We start from the raw sequence: 20,815 nt of genomic DNA, 5'->3' as shown, positions 1-20,815 counted from the left end.
GCTCTTACTGAGAATTTCTTATTTTTAGTGTATTATTCTTAGTGCGCAAACCCTTGATCCGAAGTCAAACTTGAAGAGCAAGTTGGAAATATTATTTTCCTATGCCGTATATATTGTCTCCTCTATATATAATATATACATACTATTGTCACCTCTCTGGCGCAGTTTTGAGCGCAGGTTGGAACCCCGGCGGGGCTCCACGCCATGGAAAGTAGAAACCCATCGCCTAGAAACACGCCTTCCGTTTATGGCTAGCTGTAAACCCTTCCAACAGCATCTGTAGCATTATCCTCCATTACTAATAGGTACCACAGCTGGGCAAAGAAGATAATATAATTTTAAACTATGACCTTCCACGCTAATAAACACAATGCGGATTGCCTTAATCGTGTTAATAGCGTCATGAAATTCAAAACCGGTCAAACTGACCGTGTTCATTACCAACTTGTCGAAAAGTGAAAATTAAAAAGTGTAAGTGGTTATTATGTGTCGCAGATAAATGAAGATTTCAGTGATTTCGTAAAATAATCTAGAGAATTTAAAGAATCACGGGAGAAGCTTTTTTCAAAATATCTCTATGACAAATTATAAACTAACTGGTGTTTATAACAATTATTCTCTTCCTCAAACACATGAACAATAATAGAAATTAAAATTTAATAATATTTTAATATGGTGTTATTAGTTTCATAATGAGGATGTTTTATTTTTTGAACTTATCTGCCTAACTATGTAGTTGTAGGTTAGGGCGTGGGTGCTGCGCTGTAACAAATTTCTTAACTTGTAAGTGCTCGGCTGGCTTTATAAGGTTGGGAATCTCTGATCTAATGCATTTGCATTTTTCACGAGCATAACATGTAGGTACTTTGATAGATTCAATCGTCCAGTTTGTCTTCAATAAGTAGGACGATGGCATAAAATGGAAAAATCTTCATTTCAGGGTAGACAGTGCTTTTGCGCATGTATAACATGCGCGTCACCCAACCTTTAGTAAAGCATGCTGTGAAAGGTTTAGTTTTTTATTTATTTGATCTAGACATTTCAAATTTAAACTGATTGAGGCTTACCTTGAATCTTAATATTTAATAACTTTGATAAATTGATACTACAGGTAAAACAGAAACACCAGCGATAAAGTGTAAATTGTAATAAATATTATTATAAAATATTTGAACGCCATATTCCTACGGCTAATTGTGAGCATAAATTAGGACTTATGTCCAGCACTCGTCAATCGGCTTAGATGATGATGATGATGATGATTATGACCTACAACAGAGTAGGCACCACTGTCGAATAGCTTAAAAAGCATTCGATTCGTTTTACCTTGAAATATGGAAGTTTTTAGTATACGCACACCCATTAAGAGTAACAGGTTCGGCAAGTACCATATTCCTTTTACTTTAAACCTGTTATTTTTCAAAAAGTAAAGGTTATCGGTTTATCAATTTCGAGAAACTACGTAAATTGCGTAGGTACCTACGCAGTTGAAAGTCGAAAAGGTCATTGACGTTAAATAAAACAGAACAACCTCAGGTGCACATAACACTTATATTTTAAAGTAACGTGATCTACTAAAAAAAAATAAACATTTTTATATTAAAACAACGAATTAATACAATATACGTGGAAAACGGGCGGCCGAATTTGTTGTGTCTTAGCTAAATCAGGGCAAAAATTTACACAGCAACGTGATTCGGTCATTGTTACCGGCGTGAAACAGACAGTGTTCATATAAGTATTAGCAACATCGCCATATCATTAAAGTTCAGAGATCCTACTTTGGGTTCAGTATACAGGGTTTATTACACCTGTCAGATTGCAGTCAAGGACTTGTACTTGCAGAGGAACAAAAAAACAAGTTTTAAAATACGATAACCACTATAAAAGTTAAACTTATGGAAGTGTAACTTTTACTAAATCGATTGTTACCATAGGTACTATTATTAAAATGATTCTCAATGGTAAATATATTTAGAAGCTATCGGCTTTCATTGTCTCGACTTCGTCTTTTCGTGATACTGTTTAAATAAAAGTATATTAGCTATAATTTGTATGGAATCGAAATAGTGCCACCTAGTGACACTACTGGGAAACAGCATTGTAACTAGATGGCGCTCTTTCGAGTTGTAGTTTCGTATTATATATTTCGAATGGGTAGACAATGAAATTAAAACTAGATTTTTTTTAAGTTATGAAAAGACCAACTGCTGCTTATTACGGCTTCTTACCATGGAACATCTCATACGCTAAGAAACGTACCTACCCAAGGCATGGTTATCTAAGTTAAATATGAGATAGACAAAAATCATAACGCTAAAACCGCTGGTACTATTGTAGATAAAACGTTTTAATGTCCTCTTTGTCCTCTAAAAGAAAGCTAATGGTAGCTTTCTTTTAGGTACTACATGGACATTGTAATACTTATTCGATCATAGATGCCCATCCTAATGAATAATAAACACAGCATATAGGTATCAAAGGTTACTTTAACAAAACGGCCGCCATAGTCCACAACTATAAAATGAGAGCCAGTCATTTAAACTTAAGTAATCTTACAGACCAATACGGTACGTTACGGTAGATGTAACTGCAGCCGTCGAAAATTTTTGGTAGCGGATATTTGACGTCGACGGCAGCAGTTGACCGTGAGGTCAACGAGGTGCCGTATGCCTGTAAGAACGCTAAAACGGTTTGAGTCGACTTTCCAAAAGTTGTAGACACGATAAATCTTTGAAATAAATAAAAAAATAAATAACCGAAAGCGAAGGTTAACAAGATTATTTAACACCAGGAACAACAAGCAACAAGAATTAGAAAAATATGTAACTAAATTATGTTCTAAAATATGCCAGTAAACTTAAAAATTTACATTCAACATCGTGGCTTCATGTCAAACAAAATACCACATCCAGCATTAGATATGAAGTAAGAACACATTGTAACTTGACGTTTATTTAAGACGCAATTTATTCAACATCCTTAGTTAAAGATTGGTCGAGTATTAAAACAATGTAAGGTCAGAGTAAAAGGGCCAGTTTCTGTAAAACTTCAGTTTCACATTCATACATTTAGCGCTGTTGAAAATTTGTGAAATAGAATCATTAGTAAAGAATGTACGACTTTAAAACGAGAAACCTTAGGTCAATTTTAGCGTGACGCTATAATGTTTCCATACTCGTAAACGGCTCTAAAGTCGGATCCAGATTATTTTAAATTTTCCCGATACGATCACCATTGCTGTATGAAGCTTCGTATCTTATTGTGGACACATTTCAATTTATCATATAATAAATTGTCACTTTTCTTGTTGCGGTGTTCAGACAAAAACTGACTTGACATAGAACGGACCGTATCACATATAATATCAGAGCGGCGCGGCGTATCTAGACCACGTATAATAGGAATGCGTGTCAGCCCTATCCACATAACATGCGATTATGATACGGCTACGGTGATAGGATCGAGCAAATTAAACATATCGTCGCGTATAAAAAGTAAAATTAGCAGGTTTTAGGAGGTACAATAAATAATTAAAAAATAAAAATAATAAATAAATCTCACAATAAGCCTTTCTCTCATGTATATTGTTATAATAAATAATTACCGGTTTTCTCAGCAATTTTATTATATTATTACCTATAATATGGTAAGAAAGTGCTAGTTGTTTATCCCAAAAACTTAGGTCTCTTCACTTCCGCGGTATTGTTAGTTTTACGACGGTATGTGGACCCGGCTAAAACTTTTGAACGTGTCAATCTTATGCTAAGGGCTGTTACAAATTTTTCTAAAAAGCTTGCACCTTGTACCAAGTTCCGCAAAATATTTATAAATCACCAAAAGTCAATAACTCTTTATTTTATCTTTAATCATCAATGACGTAAATCATCAATGACTTACTTATTTTACTTTTGATTAATAAAATAAGTTTGCCATAATTTAATTTATTTGACCGCAAAACATATTTTTATAAACTCCTTTAGCATGTCTACAATATAAACTTTGTATGACAATTCACAGTTTACTACCGCTTTATTATAATAATATGTCATTGGTAAATAAGTTATTTGTAAAGTAAATGATGAGATAACATTATACATTACTCTTATTATACTTGTCTTTTATAAAAAACAATTTCAATAAAATTTAATTATAAAATCACATTGTGGCATTAGTTCTTACCTACATCCGTTATGGAAAAAAGATCTCCAATATTTACATTCGACGTTTAATCCAAACAGAGAATATCATTTGGTACAAAAACGTATATATCTATTATGTATAAAACAAATTACAAAGCCACATATTTTATATATTTATATATACACAATATTTCACAAATTATTCTTAAATTAATATACGTTTGCAAAATATATTCACCATTGATAATGTTCACTGTTACAAATACTTAGGTAATCGCAAATTATACAATGTTTATAAACGAGCTGCAGTATCTGCTTAATCACAAAACGCGTTATAAATACCCATGAGGACAAAGCAGTGGAAAGAAGAGATGCAGTCTTATTATTTATTATTATAATATTATTATAGAGGTATGCCCCCCGCATACCTCTATAATATGAGAGGCCAGATCAGCAAGCGCAAAATCATTTAAATCGCGCTCTCGTTACGTGAGGGTTATGAATGCACGTAACGATACCAAGATACTAGTTCATCTTCATCATATAACCCGATTACCGTCCAACTACAGGACACGGGTCAAAGCTGGCCCAGTGCGGATTGCTGGACCTTCAGACGCCTTTGAGGACAATTTCAAAAACTCTCAGGTGTTTCCGAAGATGTTTTCCTTCGCCGTGACTTTAACTTTAAACTGCAAAAAGCACATAACTCCGAAAAGTAACAGAGATGAGTGCCGGGCATCTATCTCGGCCGCCTTGAAAACTAAGCTAAACTTCTAACCACTAGACTTCACTAATCACCGCTTTAGTATTCAAATATAACCTACCAGTATTTCAACTCTATCATTCTTAAACGCACGCCGCTACGGTTTTATTTTTATTTAAAATTAAGTTAAATTTTTTTTTAATTCATTTAATAAAAACCAGAAATACTTGTAACTCATATTTTAATACCCACTGTGACAGAAGATTTAACACGCAATGCTTTTCGATCGGCACTTCGGTCTTGTCTTTTATTGATCACAATAATATGATACACACAAATTCCGTAAGTACAAAAAAAGTAATGTGGATCTCGTCTTCTACCGCCACAGTTACGCGTATTTTGGTTCGTATTTCTTTCGCAATATACGGCGCATATAACTCCATCAGGTACAGGGCATTTACTATAACGTTTCCCCTATTGAATATAGGAGACTTTTAACCAAAGTGACAATCGGTTATTACAAAGTTTGATCCGACTTCCAACACTGCTTTACCCTCATATTGAATTTATCATTTCAATCATTTTATTCATAAAAATGACGCAACAAAACTAGTAATTATAATCTATATACCGTTTATCTCAGTTGCATTTCATACAAATATTGATTAAATTTTCGTACGGAATATATGTATCGTACAATGTAAACATTTTTTTTTTCTATTTTAATTACAAATTAACACCCTATAGCCAAGGCACAAGTGTGGTATTGTATCTTTATATATTATATGCTGTAACATACTATTGTTGATTATTAATATTATATTTTCTACAGTATACATACTCGAACACCACATTAACTTCTCAACGCATTTTCAAGTATAAATAGGACTGACTGTACGCCATCTTGCTTTTTGACCCTTATCTTGAAGTTTACACTAATTTTATTGTCGGTAGTGCGTGAAACAAAAATGAACACATAATTATTTAAAAAAATAAATCTAATAAAAGTTCTCTATATTCAAACGAGCTATTTGACTAATAATGGACAGTTATCAAAAAGACATGTACACACAGGTTTTCTTACTGACATTTTTAATAAAAAAAAGGCACCGGCTTTGAATTTTCAGCGACAGGCGCGTTTTAATACCGTTTCGAATTACCGCGTTAGTCGCAGTACATCGCGTCAGTCGCGCTTATTCAAAACGTTCGCGACCGACATTCTGTCTACCTTAATACACATCAGTGGAACTAGATTCTCATAAAATCCTTACCCTAGTTTATCATAAATAGTTTCAATGGGAGTTTTTAACGATTGAAATAAATTATTTAAAAAAACTGCCCCTAAAATGATTAACTTTCGCCAATAATATATTTATATTGATGTCAGTAATACACAAGTACTGAACTAGTGATGATAGCAAAATGGCTCTCCCTAAAATCTAGAGACGCGTTGGTACATTATACTCACAGCATTCACATCACCGAAATTTTATGTAATCTTGTAATATAGACATTCCTATCTCTTAAGCGTCAATAGTATTCGTTTAAATATGATCATAATGTCTTGTTTTAAAATCCGTAATAAAGATTTTTATTCACAAAGATTCTGCTAGAGGCACTTGTTTTTGGTGCATTATTTTCAGTTTTATAACAAAACGCATGAAGTCTTTTATATTCTCGAGGTTTTAGAGTTTTGATACCTAAAACCACCGACGTATCGTGAAGTCGTACTAAGGACTCTCTTAGGTACATTTGATTAATCTAAATATGAATTTCCAGCACATCGTAACATAGGCCGTTTGAGTACATAAATTATGATTATTTAAGTAAAAATTGACAAATCGCTTACGTATTATCCTATTTTTTATTTTTTAACTATGTCGATAAATAAATCCTAAGCCGTAATTCATCGTTGGAAGCTCGTATTGTATTCAATGAACTGTTTATAATAGAGTATTCTTAATAAATGAACATCTCAAGCATTACTCTAGCATTTCGCACAATTATAACTACACTGTTACTATTCAAAAACATCAAACATCTACACGGAATTCTCAGATCTACGGGTATTGGTAAAATAAATAAAGGGAAGGGGTTTCTATACAAATTAAAAAGGGTCTCAGCTGCTCTCATGTGGATATTCGAGTTTTCCATACGGTCGATTTCTCACCTGCAAAAAAAAATATATAATTTAATTCGACTTCAATAACTCTGTTTATTCATGTAATCATTTTCGATTTTTTTTTTTGGTAACTACCATGGTTTTTTTTTAATTTCTCGCTACTACTTTGGTACACACGAGGTTAAACTATTACAACAGACTAAGATTAAAAGAAACACCTTTCACCTGTCAGAACATGTTAGTAAGCTGAACTAAACATGTATTAAAAAAAACTGTTCCCTGCTGCTGGTATTATAAACTAAAATATGTAGTTTACGAAACTCTCCGCATATGTGAAACGGCTCCCTACGGCTGGGGCTTAAAAACAGCGCTTCGGCTTCAACTGTCTACTTTGCTTATATTGTATTATAAATAACTGTAATATGTTAATAAAAAATCAAAACGCACAAACCTGTCCTATGAGATTCCCCGGTGATGTGATGTCTCGGCACAATGTACTTCGACTCTTGAAACATAGATAACATCAAATCTTCCGTTGTGGGGTGATATTCGACTTCATTAATACTTGCGACCAGCGGAGAACTTTCATAGTTCCTATTGGAGTCCCTTGACGAAGGTGACGAACTTGACCTGGCCGGATAATCGACGGACCGGGGTCGTCTTGTATCGACTGGGGTCATTTTTGGATTCACATGAACATCCTTGTGGATGTATGGCTCAATCGACATGCTCGATTCGTTTTCATAGTCGCTCAGCTCTTCGTTCGTTAAATCGCGGTTCACTTCCACAATGAGCGGCCTCTGGAGCGTAGGTGACTGGATTATAGACGTAGAACTGTGTATAACAGTCACATGTATCGAACTCGTTTTATCTTCGGCGAGACTTGAAATACTTTTGGAGGGTGACGTGTTCGGTTTAGGTGCGACAATGGCTATTCTAGAATCTTTGACATCGGAATCAAGCCTCGGGTCTTCGACAATTTCTTCTTTGACTTCGGTTATTTCGTTCAGACTTTCCGATGCCAGTTTCGCAAACTTGGGCATCCTTAACGCCCAATGTCCGCCTTCCTCTGTGGAACAGGTGTGAACAACGTTGGGTTTTTTGCGTCTATAAAACAACATGTACGCTGAATTGTTGACGAGGTCGGTGTAGACGTTCTCGTCATCTACCGGGGTGACCCTTGAGTCATCGAATTTGTACCATCGGGCGTCATAAGGGTTTTTGCAAGCGGCTGTATAATGGCCCGTTTCCAAATCATCACCATGGTGATAACAGATTGCGTACAGATCGTATATGTTCTCGTGTGGATTATTCGAGGGCTTTGAATGTCTGCGTCTCGGTGATCGCGAATGACTCGGTGATTCAGCGTTAGTTGGGTTTCTTCGCACTAGGTGGGGAGTCATATCGAAATCGTTAACTGGAAACTCTACCATTGTTGTTAGTTTTGTACTTGTACGACCTTTGGCTTGCCTGAAAAGGTTAAGCTCGTTAATAAATCCGATAGTAAAAAAAATTACAAGTGATTGCAAATACTAATAACAAACCTCTTATTTGATTTAAGCAAGAGAAAATCATAAAAAAATGGGCAAAATCGGTTATGAAAGTAATTTGTTATATTTATTATTCCTATTTGACAAAAGAAAATTATTTCAGTTGTATATTGTTAATTGTTAAATAAATAAGAAACAAGTGCAGTATAAATAAAAACATATTTATTTTAATTTATACTTGTATGTGAACTGTTTATTATTGACATATCATATATACCGTCCAAAACATACACAATATGTTTTTATACTTACTGTCGAAAGCGTTTGAGGTGTATAACTAATATGTCCGGAAGAGACCATAGACCAAGAGTTTTTACAACAGGCATGTATCTCTGACACTGTGGACATCTGAAAACAAGATAAAGCTCAATAATGAAAAAAATACCATCAAGGGAGACCGCTTCATTACACCATGTTACTCTCGCGTTACAATGTTTTGTGAGTACGGAGATCGTCTACGTCTATAAAAAATATATATATATAATAGTAAAATGTAACTTAATACGTTTGTTTTAGAGGTCAAATTCGCAGAGTTGCGGTCTCTGCGAATTTATCGTGTTTCGCTGTTGCTGTTAACGAATTTGACCTCTATCTGTTAACGTGAGAGTAACATGGTGTAATGAAGCCGTTCTTTAATTTTTTTATATCTCGTACTGAAGATTTTCTTTATTTTATATCATCCGCATACCCTGGGTATACCCTCTATGCACGCCACTGGCCACAGACCCATAAGTGACAACTAATAAGAAACAAACAAAGGGTTTAATCACAGCGCCTAAAAGATTTTAAACTCCTCCATTACACCGGCCACCACGGCCTTCAGACCGTAGCACAGCATTGCAACAATGCGGCTCCGCGGCAGAAATAAGCAGTTCGCCGGCAGTGGCGTGCACTAAGATATTTACCAGGGTATGCATACAGCAGGAAGATTGCATCAAATGGAAAAAATCCACCTATATCAATTTAAGGGTAGGCAGTGCTTTTGTGCATGTACGAAGTGCACACCACTATTCCCTGGACGAGCTGTCACAAAAAGCTCTACTACAAGCGAAACTCGTCTCGCACAGCAAGTTAATAACTGACATACCTCCACGCGTCTTCTTGCGCGAGATGCTCAGCGCGGGTGTAGTGCGCGAGACAGGCGTGCAGTGTCAGAGGAACGGCCGCGCCCGCTGCTGACACGTGCACCTCGCACGCCTCGCCAGACTCGCGGATTATGCTGCGTGAAAATTTGTTACAGTACAGTACACGTCACGGGAGTCGAAAAAATAATGAGTTTCCATTTGCAACAACCAGCCAAATTCGTAAGGTATTCGTTCCTTTTTGAAAGTTGTAAGCGCATACGCAATACCACATAGTAACAATAACAAAATACACAAGTTTTAGGGATGCTCCGATATTGGATCGAAACGTACGTAACGTAATAAAAAGTATGTATGTAATAGTAGAAATGACTGTAAAATCAACTTCAAAGTTCTAAGATCCAACCAATCGTACCTAAATTAACTATAGTCGGAAAAATGTAATAGGCCCGTTTTGACATTTGTGCAAGACCATAGAATGTAACTTGGAACGAAACTGAAAGAAACAAAAAAATAAAAATCAATTACAAACAGTGTTTTAAAAAATACGTAAATTTTTTTGGGACGTTAAATAATATGAAAGAATATATCGCGAGTATTCTTTTTGCGCTTACTTCATAGTAGCATGCAATTTATAATTGTTGCGAATCGTTCCGAAAACAGTTACGTTCTCAGTCTTTTTTTTTAGTAACCATTTTTTTTACTGAATATCGAAATGAAATATTGTGTAGTTATCTTTACTACAAAGAATGAGCTTGGTTCTCAAAATGGGTTCTAAATAATGAGTCTGAGATGATGTATCTGACCAAGCGGCACATGACTGAAGCGTCCCCGCGCGCACTGCGCAGTTTTTCGTTCCTCATCTTGTAAAGTTGACTGTGCGCTCGTTTAAGTTTGATGTATATTGTTTACTATTACGCTAACTATGTTAACTCTTTTATTTTGGACATTAATTTAAACATAGTGATTTGACTCGATTTTTGTGTTTGTTGTTATATAGTACTAACTCTGTTTCAACATGTTGAAAAGTGGACGTATAATCAACAACCAGTCACGCGTATTGGTTGTGAAGTTAAAGGAATACTTTGAACGAACGAACATTTTACAATACATAATAATATCAATCAAGTACTTATACAAACTTGAATTGATTTATCGATCGAGTACAGAGTCTTATGGTTCCATAACTAGTTACGTCGCGATGACAAATGTCAAAACGGGCCTATTACATTTTTACGACTATAAATTGTATTACCTTAAAGAATATGTCACTAAAAAAACTACTATGTGGTAAGATGATATACAAATAATATTTGGCTATTTTGTGGCTGGCTGTGGAGTTAAATTGTATTAAAAATTACAGCGAATTGACGAACAACCTAAGTTACTAGATAACAGAAAAGAAACATTGATAGAAATTATTGTCAATCTCATGGAATGCAGTTAATGTTCAAATGTTGCGGTCTATAGTAATAAACTGCCCTGCCTAACTCTACAACTCGAAAGAGCGCCATCTAGTTACATTCCTGTTTCCCAGTAGTGTCACTAGGTGGCGCTATTTCGATTCCATACAAATTATAGCTAGTATTCTTTTATTCAAACAGTATCACGAAAAGCCGAAGTCGAGACAGTGAAAGACGATAGCTTCTAAATATATTTACCATTGAGAATCATTTTAATAGTGGATAATCATTTTTAGTAGTAAACTTCTATGAGTTGTACTTTTATAGTTGTTACTTGCTGCCTGCCAGTGGCACTGCACTGCACTGGTGGAATGAGAGCCGTAGCTTAGTCGTAAAGCGGTCAAGCCACGTTCAGGATTTTAAAATGGAATTTAAAAAACTTATTAATATAGCAATAAAACTACCTGTCCCTGTGAGCTGGATCCCAGAGTAACTCGAGACGAAGGTGGGGATACTTGTCGTGTGCACACAACGCTTGCTCTACATCCAATGCAAACAGTGGGTGTGGTAGCTGAAACCAAAACTTTCATTTCATACCAAATGCAAAAATCTGTCTGGCTTGTTTATGTGTATATTCGCAATGAACAAACAAAGAGAATGACTCACTGTGTCACGCGTTCAAATCCCGACTCTTTATGCGTGCGACGCCTGTGTTAGGCCGACTCGACTTTGCTTGTGCGCCAATACTCTCAATGAGAATACAAAGAGGTTGACTTACTTGTCTACTCATTACACATAATAAAGTAGTGTTAAAGTAAATCTCGCGATATCTGCTGTCAAGCGTCACTTTTTGTCTGGCGGGAGGCTTCGGCCGCCCGGATTTGCTTGCGCGCCAGTACTCCCAATGAGTATACAGAGGTTTCACTTTTATACGCCTTATACAAAAATACATTTATAAATATACTACGGCAACACACACGTCGCCCACCCCAAAGTAAGTGTAGCTTGTTTTATGTTACATAAATACTTATTATATACAGATAAATACCCAGACACTGAAAAACATTCATGTTCATCCCAGAAACATTTTTCCAGTTGTGGGAATCGAAACAACAGCCTCTCAGAAAGCAGGGTCGCTAACCACACAGTCGGAGGTAATACATAGTAGTGTTAAAACTTAAGGAACTAACAGTTCAACTGTATTTGGTTAGTTAGCTCCATACATATGAGGATCCAATGATTATACGATAAACAATGCCGCTTGCTTACTGTATGTTTTAGCTTCAGTTAGTTACAAGTATAAGAAATTTGGCTGAAATACCTCTGGCAGCAAATACGCAGGATCTCTAGGCCGATGCGCTTCGGCAATTCTGGCCCTGAATATGTCATTCCCCTGTGCGTTCTCGAGCACACACTCTGCTATCACCTGACACATTTCCTTTAGCATCAACTTTTGTAGGTCTTCGTAAGAGATCTCACGGGGCACTTGCATCGCGTATGGCGACCCTAGAACAAGTTGAGGCATTTTTAAAACCAAACACTAAGGGTTTACCAAGACCTCTAAGGCCCAGAGTTTGTTTCATATAAAAAAAAACCTATCAGATTTATAAATGCATTTTAATACAATAGATAAAGCATTGCAAAGTATACATTGTTTAGTAGTTGCGAAAAAATCTCAGAATTCAAAATTCATTTATAACATTTATATTTTTTAATTGTTGTTTCTTTTTTTTTTTTTCACTATTTTCATTTCTTTAATATTAATTGCTTTATTTTTACTATATTTGCTTTTAACTTAATTTAATTCTTTTTAACTGGACATACTTTAATGTTGTCTATACCTATAAGTGATAACTGTACTCGGACAATAAACTATAATCTAAAATTATTAATGATAATACAGTGTTATATCTAATGAAATAAATAAATAACAAGTAGGCTTAATGCAGGCCTTAAAAAAAGCTTATTATAATTTATTTTTAAGCGAAATAGCCATTTTTTTCATTATAGTTAAGAATGGAGTTATCGCCGTTATCTCACTACCATGCAAACTTTTTTGATGTATGGCTCATTCATCAGCTAATGGTAGTTAAATAAACTATACTTAATAATACAAACCAAAGCGGTCCCCGTCGATCATATTGACCCATAACAACAGCAAATAAGGAGTGGTGGGAGGCTGCAATAACGGTGGAGCTTCCACACAGTACAAAGCACCTAGCTCTATGCCTGCTGGCTCCCAACTTGCCCGTCCGGTACACCAGCCTGCAAACACACAAATAACAATACAAAATTAAGTGAAATAATGTTAAAATAGTTTTCAAGGCCCTTAATGAAAATTGTACCTATGTGCTTTAAGGCCCGTTATAATTAACCGACATTGAGTTCAGGTTCTCAAGGCGTGTAGGTCAGCTATGCAGAACCGTCCAATCTTGAGAACAGACCTAAGTAAAAGATTGTGAAGCCGCTTTCGAGTAATGAAAAACTAAAACGTCTAATTAAAGTTGAACTGAACTACCTTGTTTTAAAGCTCAAATTCGTGCATACCTCCACAGCCAGAAATGTGCGTTTGTGTAAAATATAATTGAAATATATAAATATGTATTTTGCGCCCCTACCCTTCATCATTTGATTTACTTTCCCCAAGGGTTGCCTGGAATAGATTGTTTTAGCAATAAGGCTGCCTTTGCATACCAATGTTTGTGTAAATTTTAGTGTGTGTTCTCAATGTATTTGTGTGCAATAAAATATCTATCTATCTATCTATATAAAACAGCAGTACAAAATTGGCGACTATCAAGCGAGTAGCATTAGGTATATTAGTTTCACGTTATTGTGTATCAATAGCGCTACGATTGCGAGAGTTCAAATTTATATGCCCCAACATTTATCTGCTTTCAATATCAGATTACATTATGCATCTAGGTTTAATTGTACGTTTTCATAGCAGAGAAATGAGGATATGAATCAATTCTTTTTAGAAAGGATTCTAATCCTACTCATAAAAAGGAGTCTCAGAATAAAGTGTTCATTCTTTTTATCATGAAAAGAATAGTTTCGTTCGAAATTAAGCTTAATTTGCTATAATCCGCAGGAAAATCTCTTTGCCGCAATTCGTAATTTCTTACTACTTACCAGATAAAGGTATCTTTTAAAATCATCCATCATCAGGTTCTCACCAGCGCTGGAGATTGCTGCAGGTGATACTGAGTGGATGACTTTTAAAAATATTGTTAAAGTTTACAATTTAAGAGCGGAATTCCGCAAAATAACGTAATAAATTCAGTACAGAGAAGGCAATTAAATCAAATATGTCAATATTCATTATCTGCAATTCCGTCATATCCCTAGGAAATTAGCCAAATCACTAACATCCTCATTTCCTGCGACATTTACATCTGATGTGATAATATTGTTAGAACTTACCGTTTTCATTGATCTCAGCTAATATAATATGGTCACGATCAATGCCGGTATCACCGTGTAATGCTGTGCGGAGGTCGTCCATTGTAGAGTTTGGCGGCAACTCAACTCCAATACGCACTTGTCGAGGTTGCTGATTTACATACACAACCTGAAACAATCAAAGCATACATGTAACACCTTAGTTTTCCCTGTGTGTTTCGACACTAGGGAGATTTAAACTAATAATGCTGTTAAGAGTTTATTTTTTGTTGCTTTTTGCAAGAACGCGCTTAAAAGTAGCAATTAGATTTTCTGTGGTCTGGTCAAGTCACCGATTTGGGACATGAGTTTAATAAAACTACCATATACCTAAATTAAAATATAAAAAAATACTGTCAATCGGATTTCAACATTCTTTTTTGTTTTTCTAGTCCAAATCTTGAGAATATTTAGGAGCTTTTTAACATCTTTTTACTTATTATTCTGACTCGTTATTGGTTTTGTGTGATACCTAAACAAACTGAATTCGAGTAACCTTTTATTGGTTTCAACACTGGCCCAAAATTTTGCTGCTTTTAGAATTTCTCAAGAAATAAGCTAAATCGTTTTTATAATTATACTCAAATATAAGTAAATAAATACAAATAAATATAGACACATTTTTTCTAGGTATATAAAATGAAATAATATTTGAATCTATATCAATTATAACATAACCGTTTAATAAATTAATTTTTAATACATTCAAATAGCCTATTATTAGTTTATCAAAATTATCTCTAATGTTGAAACATAATCTCTGGTACAGTTTTATAACAATGTTGATGATCGCAATATCCTGTTTTTATAGTGTAAATAGGTATATCGGCCACGCTTGTTTGACATTGAATACGAGATATAATTTTTAATGCTGTTTTATTCAATATTCTTATAGAAACACAATGGCAACAGGCTACCACTGCCACGCATTGTGATAACACGACGCCGGGTGTTTATTAACTTTAAAATAATATCTTAACCTATTACCAGTTAAATGGTGATAGCCTTGTGATTAGGGCTGTGACTTCACTTGCAGGGGGACCGAGTTTGATCCCCAGCACGCACCTCTAACCTTTCAGAGTTATGTGCGTTTTAAGCGCTTAAATATCACTTGCTTTAATAGTGTAGGAAAACATCATAAGGAAACCTGCATGCGGGTACTAAGGGTTCTACATAATGTTCTCAAAGGCGTGTGATGTCTACCAGTCCACAGTTGCCCAGCACATTGCAACTTAGAAGACTGCGTTCACCTAACACGCATGCATACTTGAGTATGTAAACAAGAAGTAAGGTTATTGGTGGGTTTCTCTACTAAAATATAATAAACTTACATTAACAGGCAGAGGGGATGGTTGGGCTGTCGCCGGTTTAGTGGGTAGCTGCACACTTACACAGTGAAATGGATCGAATGTACATGAAGTACGCTCACATTTTGCACATGTTAGTGCCGACCTGTGAAATTAAATAATTATTAGTATTTTTCTATTCCTACGTACAAAAATCTGTTATGCTATTGATGCTAAATAATACCTATTTACTATGGGTATTGCTAATAAACAGTGTATGACTGGTGTTTAGATAAACAATGATTTCTCTCTTTCGATCATCAGTAATGTGATATTGAAAAAAGAAGACAAAACATTGCATATAACTACATCATAAATCGGCTTTACGTTTTTTAGTCAGAGGGTTAATGTTATAATTTTCTGTGTGAAGCTTCGCGAACTGCAAGAACATACATTTAAGAACAATCCCTATAAAATTAAAAATACTTACCTATACTGGGCTTGAAAAACAGCTTGAACAAAAGAACTGTTTCTACGAGCATGATTTGCCAGAGTTTCTGCTGCAACAATTTCATCTGATTTACCTACTGTATTCTGAAATAAATAAAATTTACTATCAAAAACAGCACCACAGTGAAAAAAATATGGTTGAAAAACAACACGGTTGAGTTATTATGAGGACACATTACTGCACTCAACATTCACTGCAGCACGACACGCATTTCTCACCTGCTAAAAATGCAGATGTCAGGAACAACATTTCAAAATTACTTTCCTTTACTTACTTGAGCAAAAGATTTTTGTATTTTGATTAAAATTTCCTTTGATCACATTGGATAAGACAAAACACACAAGACACATTGGAAAAAACAAAGAAGCCTTATAAAAGCTTAATAATTATATAATTTGCATTTTTAATGGGCGATAAATGTGTTTATTGGGGAGTTTACTTTTTAAGACTGTGTTAACAGATAGAAATAAATGATATACCTTAATAGTCTTGTATTTTTTCTTTGTTGCTGTATTAAGATCCTCGTGTACTTTGTCTAGCAGCCAAAATAGGAACTCTTGCGCATCATGTTGACTATTTCCCCTGTACTGGTTACCATGCCTTTCAACCGCAGCCTGGAATAAATTTAGTATATTATTCTTCTTTTTCTTTTAAATTATTCACAAAGGCAATGCCAGCCTGCTGTGCCATGAGATTGGCTGTAGGTTTAACGCTACCTATTATTTTGGTAACAAATCTAGGTGTAAATATAGAGGGTGAGGCATTGACTCAACCATCTAAGAAAAAATATATTATTTGATAAAAATTTTTGATCAGCATTCACAATTGTAATGGAGGGGGTCACACATATTATAAGCTCTCAGAATACTGTAACCACATTATGTGGCGAATGGTTTAACTCTTAATTGAATAAGTTACTGTAAAGCATATAACTAACTTAATAAATAAACTAAGACATATTACAATAATATTATGAAAGTCATATCCACACGCTGGAATGTGGGAGTGGATGAAAGCTGCCCAAAACAGAAAAGTGCGAAAAGATATGGAGGAGGCTTTCACCCATCCTATGGGATCCATTTAATATAAGAACTAACATTACAAACACTAACTTAAGAATTTATTGAAAATCACAATAACCAAGAACACAAGTAGTTTGTAAGGATTGAAACTTTTTTGTAAATTGAATAAATAAAGCTTTATTATTATTATTATTATTATGAAAAATATGCCTGCATATTTTATGTGCCAAGAAAGCTGGCATAAAGATAAGATAAAGAGCACAAACGATCCTGGAGGGTTGAAGTGCATCCGCTAAATCGGGCCCCATTACAAGATAGATAGAAGCTGGCATAATCTCTACTGTGAAGGCAGGATTATGTATCAACATGGGGCAAAATTATTTAAATATTAGCTTTTTGTTATTTTGGCTCCCGGAGATACAATTACGGTAAAAAAAAAAATATACACCACTATTTCACCTCAGGCGCACTAAACACAGGTGCCCCTAGTATGGTATGTTATATAGCAAATAATAAATACAGGAGCAATATACTGCAATACTCTTTATACTGCAGTTTCTTGTTACCATTTTAAAAATTTGCATTGTTGTTTTCAAGCCCATTACCAATTTAGCTTAGCCATTAGCAAATTGCAATATATTCTTAAACAAGAAAATAACTACACAAACCTTAAAAGCTGTGCTCATGTCTGGTGTGTACCTACAAGACCATAAAGCTTTCAATAGAGCTGCTAATTGTTCTGTCACTTCGCCCCGAGTACCATACTTCTTAGAATTGATTTTATTTCTTTTTTGCAAATCAATCTGAAATACAATTTCTTGAATTAAAATCAATAAATAATAACTGTAGATCCAAAACAAATGCAATATGTACTAAGTTTTCACTAGCCCTACCGACATTACAATAATTTAATAATTTAATTTAGCATGCAGAGTACAATTTGGATATAATATAGGCTGTTTCTCTCTTGCTCATGACAGTAACAACTATTTTGACATTCTTAACAAAAACCATCACTAGACACTTAAAAATTTAATATTATGTAATTGTTTTTATTACATTCATATAAATACATTTGTATCTATTTTCATATTGGATTCCCGATTTGAATTTAAATAACATATCCATGTCATGTAATTCCACAAAATTGCATGGTCTATTCAGATCTATCATTCACACATATATAGTTATGTATCAGCTCACCTTATAATGTTCTAAAACAAAATATTCTGCAATGACATCCGTATGGGAAAGGCACTGTAACACTGCATTCATGTAGCAAGTATTTCCATGGTTCTTGATGCCTGTGGCTGCTGGGATTGTCCCTGGAGGCCATGGTGGTTCCCCACTACATGGAACACGGTCGCTGTTCACAGTAGCAGGGCCAGATTTCACCTGCAAATTAAGTTAAAACGTTATACTGCTAGTAAAAACCCGTCGTATTTCTTACTTCGTCGTATACTTACACCAGATACGTTCACTGTACTCATGTGTTGCGCGATCTTATTCAAAAATATCTTCCATGACGGCCTTCTGAACAACTTCCTTTCCAGGCCACCCTCATCTTTTTGCGTAACGTTTATAACAGAACTAGCGCTTGAAGGCTTATTATCATTCTCAATGGTCTTACTTTTGCTTGAACTGGGCTTTGATGTCCCAAAGGGGTTGCGAGGCAAGGTAAAAGTACGTTTTAGTCGGGATCCTTCTACCTGTTTTGGTGTCATGTTCGCTTCCGCTACTTCATTTATAAGTTCACTTTCCGAACATGATTTTAAAACTGATGATAAATTATTTGTAGACATAATAAAAATTAAATTGCTACCCTAAAGATAATTAATTTTATAAAACTAGAGAAAACCCAGAAAACCAATTAGAAAACATTGATATGCTACTGACATAAGCGCCATATTGTACTCTATGTCTGGAGTCTATGCTCTATGTCTTATCTTGTCTGTGCTTTCGTCATGATATACCTTAAGGTGCATCCATACGCTTGGCACCAAACATCAAACAACAAGCCCGAACGTGTGGCCCTGTTTGTTTTTGCCAGTGTTCGGCGTCGGTGGCAGTTTTTGAGCACAAATCAAACGATGTTCGACAAACACGTTTGCAATGTTGGATACATTGCAAACGTGTTTGTCGGGCTTGCGGGCTGCGGACGGATTTAATAATGTACTTTCTACTACTACGCTCTGCCATTCTGTATTTAGGTACTTAGCTAAATTTTATTTTTGCCTTTTTACACCGACTTCAAAAAAAGGAGAAGGTTCTCAATTCGGTTCTATATAATATACATCAGGTGTTAACCGATTTAGAAAATTCTTTTTAGTTTAAAACAGTATACCGTTTGGTCGGTCAAGTTAAACTGACGACCAAGGCCATAGATGGCCACCGGAACTACACAATAAAAAGTATTACATGCGTTGCGGTTTGATATTGGTTGGTATGCATTTCACGCTCAGCAATAAGAGAACTGATGGTGAATTACGAGAAGAACTATTCAACCATTAACAGATCTGTAATTTTTGACTAAAAACACGGTACCAAGAACATACAATGTATATCGAATTTTTACATTTAACTTGCTACCGACCTAAAAATTAATTGTTAATTATTAAGTACGATATAATTATTAAGAACTATGCGTTCGCGTGTTTGTGTTTGTTGATTGTGTCGCTGTTCGGCTCGTGTTTGGTGTTTGTGACAATCAGCAAGTGTGTGGACAGGTTATTAGACAATAAAACCTACGGACTAGTTTATCATGATCGTTCCACTATGCTAAATGTATTATAATCAAATTGATTTAACGCGATACAAATCCGTTATACCACTCACAAACTACTTCTGGAAATTTACCAGTAATAGAAACGTGTCTCGCCGTACATGTCAAATCTGTAAATGAAAATAAAATTTTATTTCTTACTAGTTTTATTCACAAGACTGGTCCAAGGAGGAATGTCATTGTTGTGTCTAAAATTTGAGAAATATATCAAATATGCCGCATATATTTGGAAAACATGATTTTAATAGTGTTTCTTTTTATTTACCTGAAAAAGCCTGGTACGAAAAAAAAACATGACACCTCTTTTACACATTTATGTGGATTTTTTAAAATCTGAGAAAATACAGGAAAATTGTCTACCTACAAATTACCTATCGTGTACAACAACGTTTAGGGCTGATGTTGTTTTATCGTCAACATCGAACATGGTTATCGTTGCACGGTGCAACACTATCTGTTTTACACACATGCACATAACACTGTGACTTACGTGAACTTAATTTTTGGCCTCTTCTTTATTTTCTACTCAGATACAGAACCTATATGATATATGAGTTATGATATAGCAGGTTATAGTACGTTCGATGGCCAATGGATCAGAAAAGCTCTAGAGTGGAGACCGCAAACAAGCAAGACTGTAGTAATAATAGAGGTCAGTGATTTAGTGTTAAACGGAACATGATATATTATTATATCTGTGAATCGAATGTCATGATCTGTCACAAAAATGACATTGTCAACTTTTTTAATAGACACTGACAGTTCAAG

The 20,815-nt window shown here is 35.0% G+C and overlaps 1 protein-coding gene across 1 annotated transcript; it reads right to left on the bottom strand.

Annotated features, from left to right (window-relative positions):
• Window positions 1–1,765: 1,765 nt before the first annotated feature.
• On the bottom strand, window positions 1,766–19,149 carry LOC120629115 (ubiquitin carboxyl-terminal hydrolase 4). Its single transcript, XM_039897892.1, has 14 exons — window positions 18,732–19,149; window positions 18,469–18,660; window positions 17,934–18,068; window positions 16,723–16,857; window positions 16,223–16,326; window positions 15,778–15,898; window positions 14,429–14,576; window positions 13,121–13,267; window positions 12,324–12,508; window positions 11,467–11,573; window positions 9,605–9,736; window positions 8,770–8,865; window positions 7,419–8,437; window positions 1,766–7,015 (listed from the first exon to the last, which is right to left on the bottom strand). The coding sequence occupies exons 1-14, from the start codon at window positions 19,065–19,067 to the stop codon at window positions 6,975–6,977; spliced, it is 2,898 nt and encodes a 965-aa protein (XP_039753826.1). The 5' UTR covers window positions 19,068–19,149; the 3' UTR covers window positions 1,766–6,974.
• Window positions 19,150–20,815: the final 1,666 nt, after the last annotated feature.

Source organism: Pararge aegeria, chromosome 14 (assembly GCF_905163445.1).
Source record: "Pararge aegeria chromosome 14, ilParAegt1.1, whole genome shotgun sequence".
Lineage (NCBI taxonomy): Eukaryota > Metazoa > Arthropoda > Insecta > Lepidoptera > Nymphalidae > Pararge > Pararge aegeria.
This window is presented reverse-complemented; position numbering and strand designations above follow the sequence as displayed.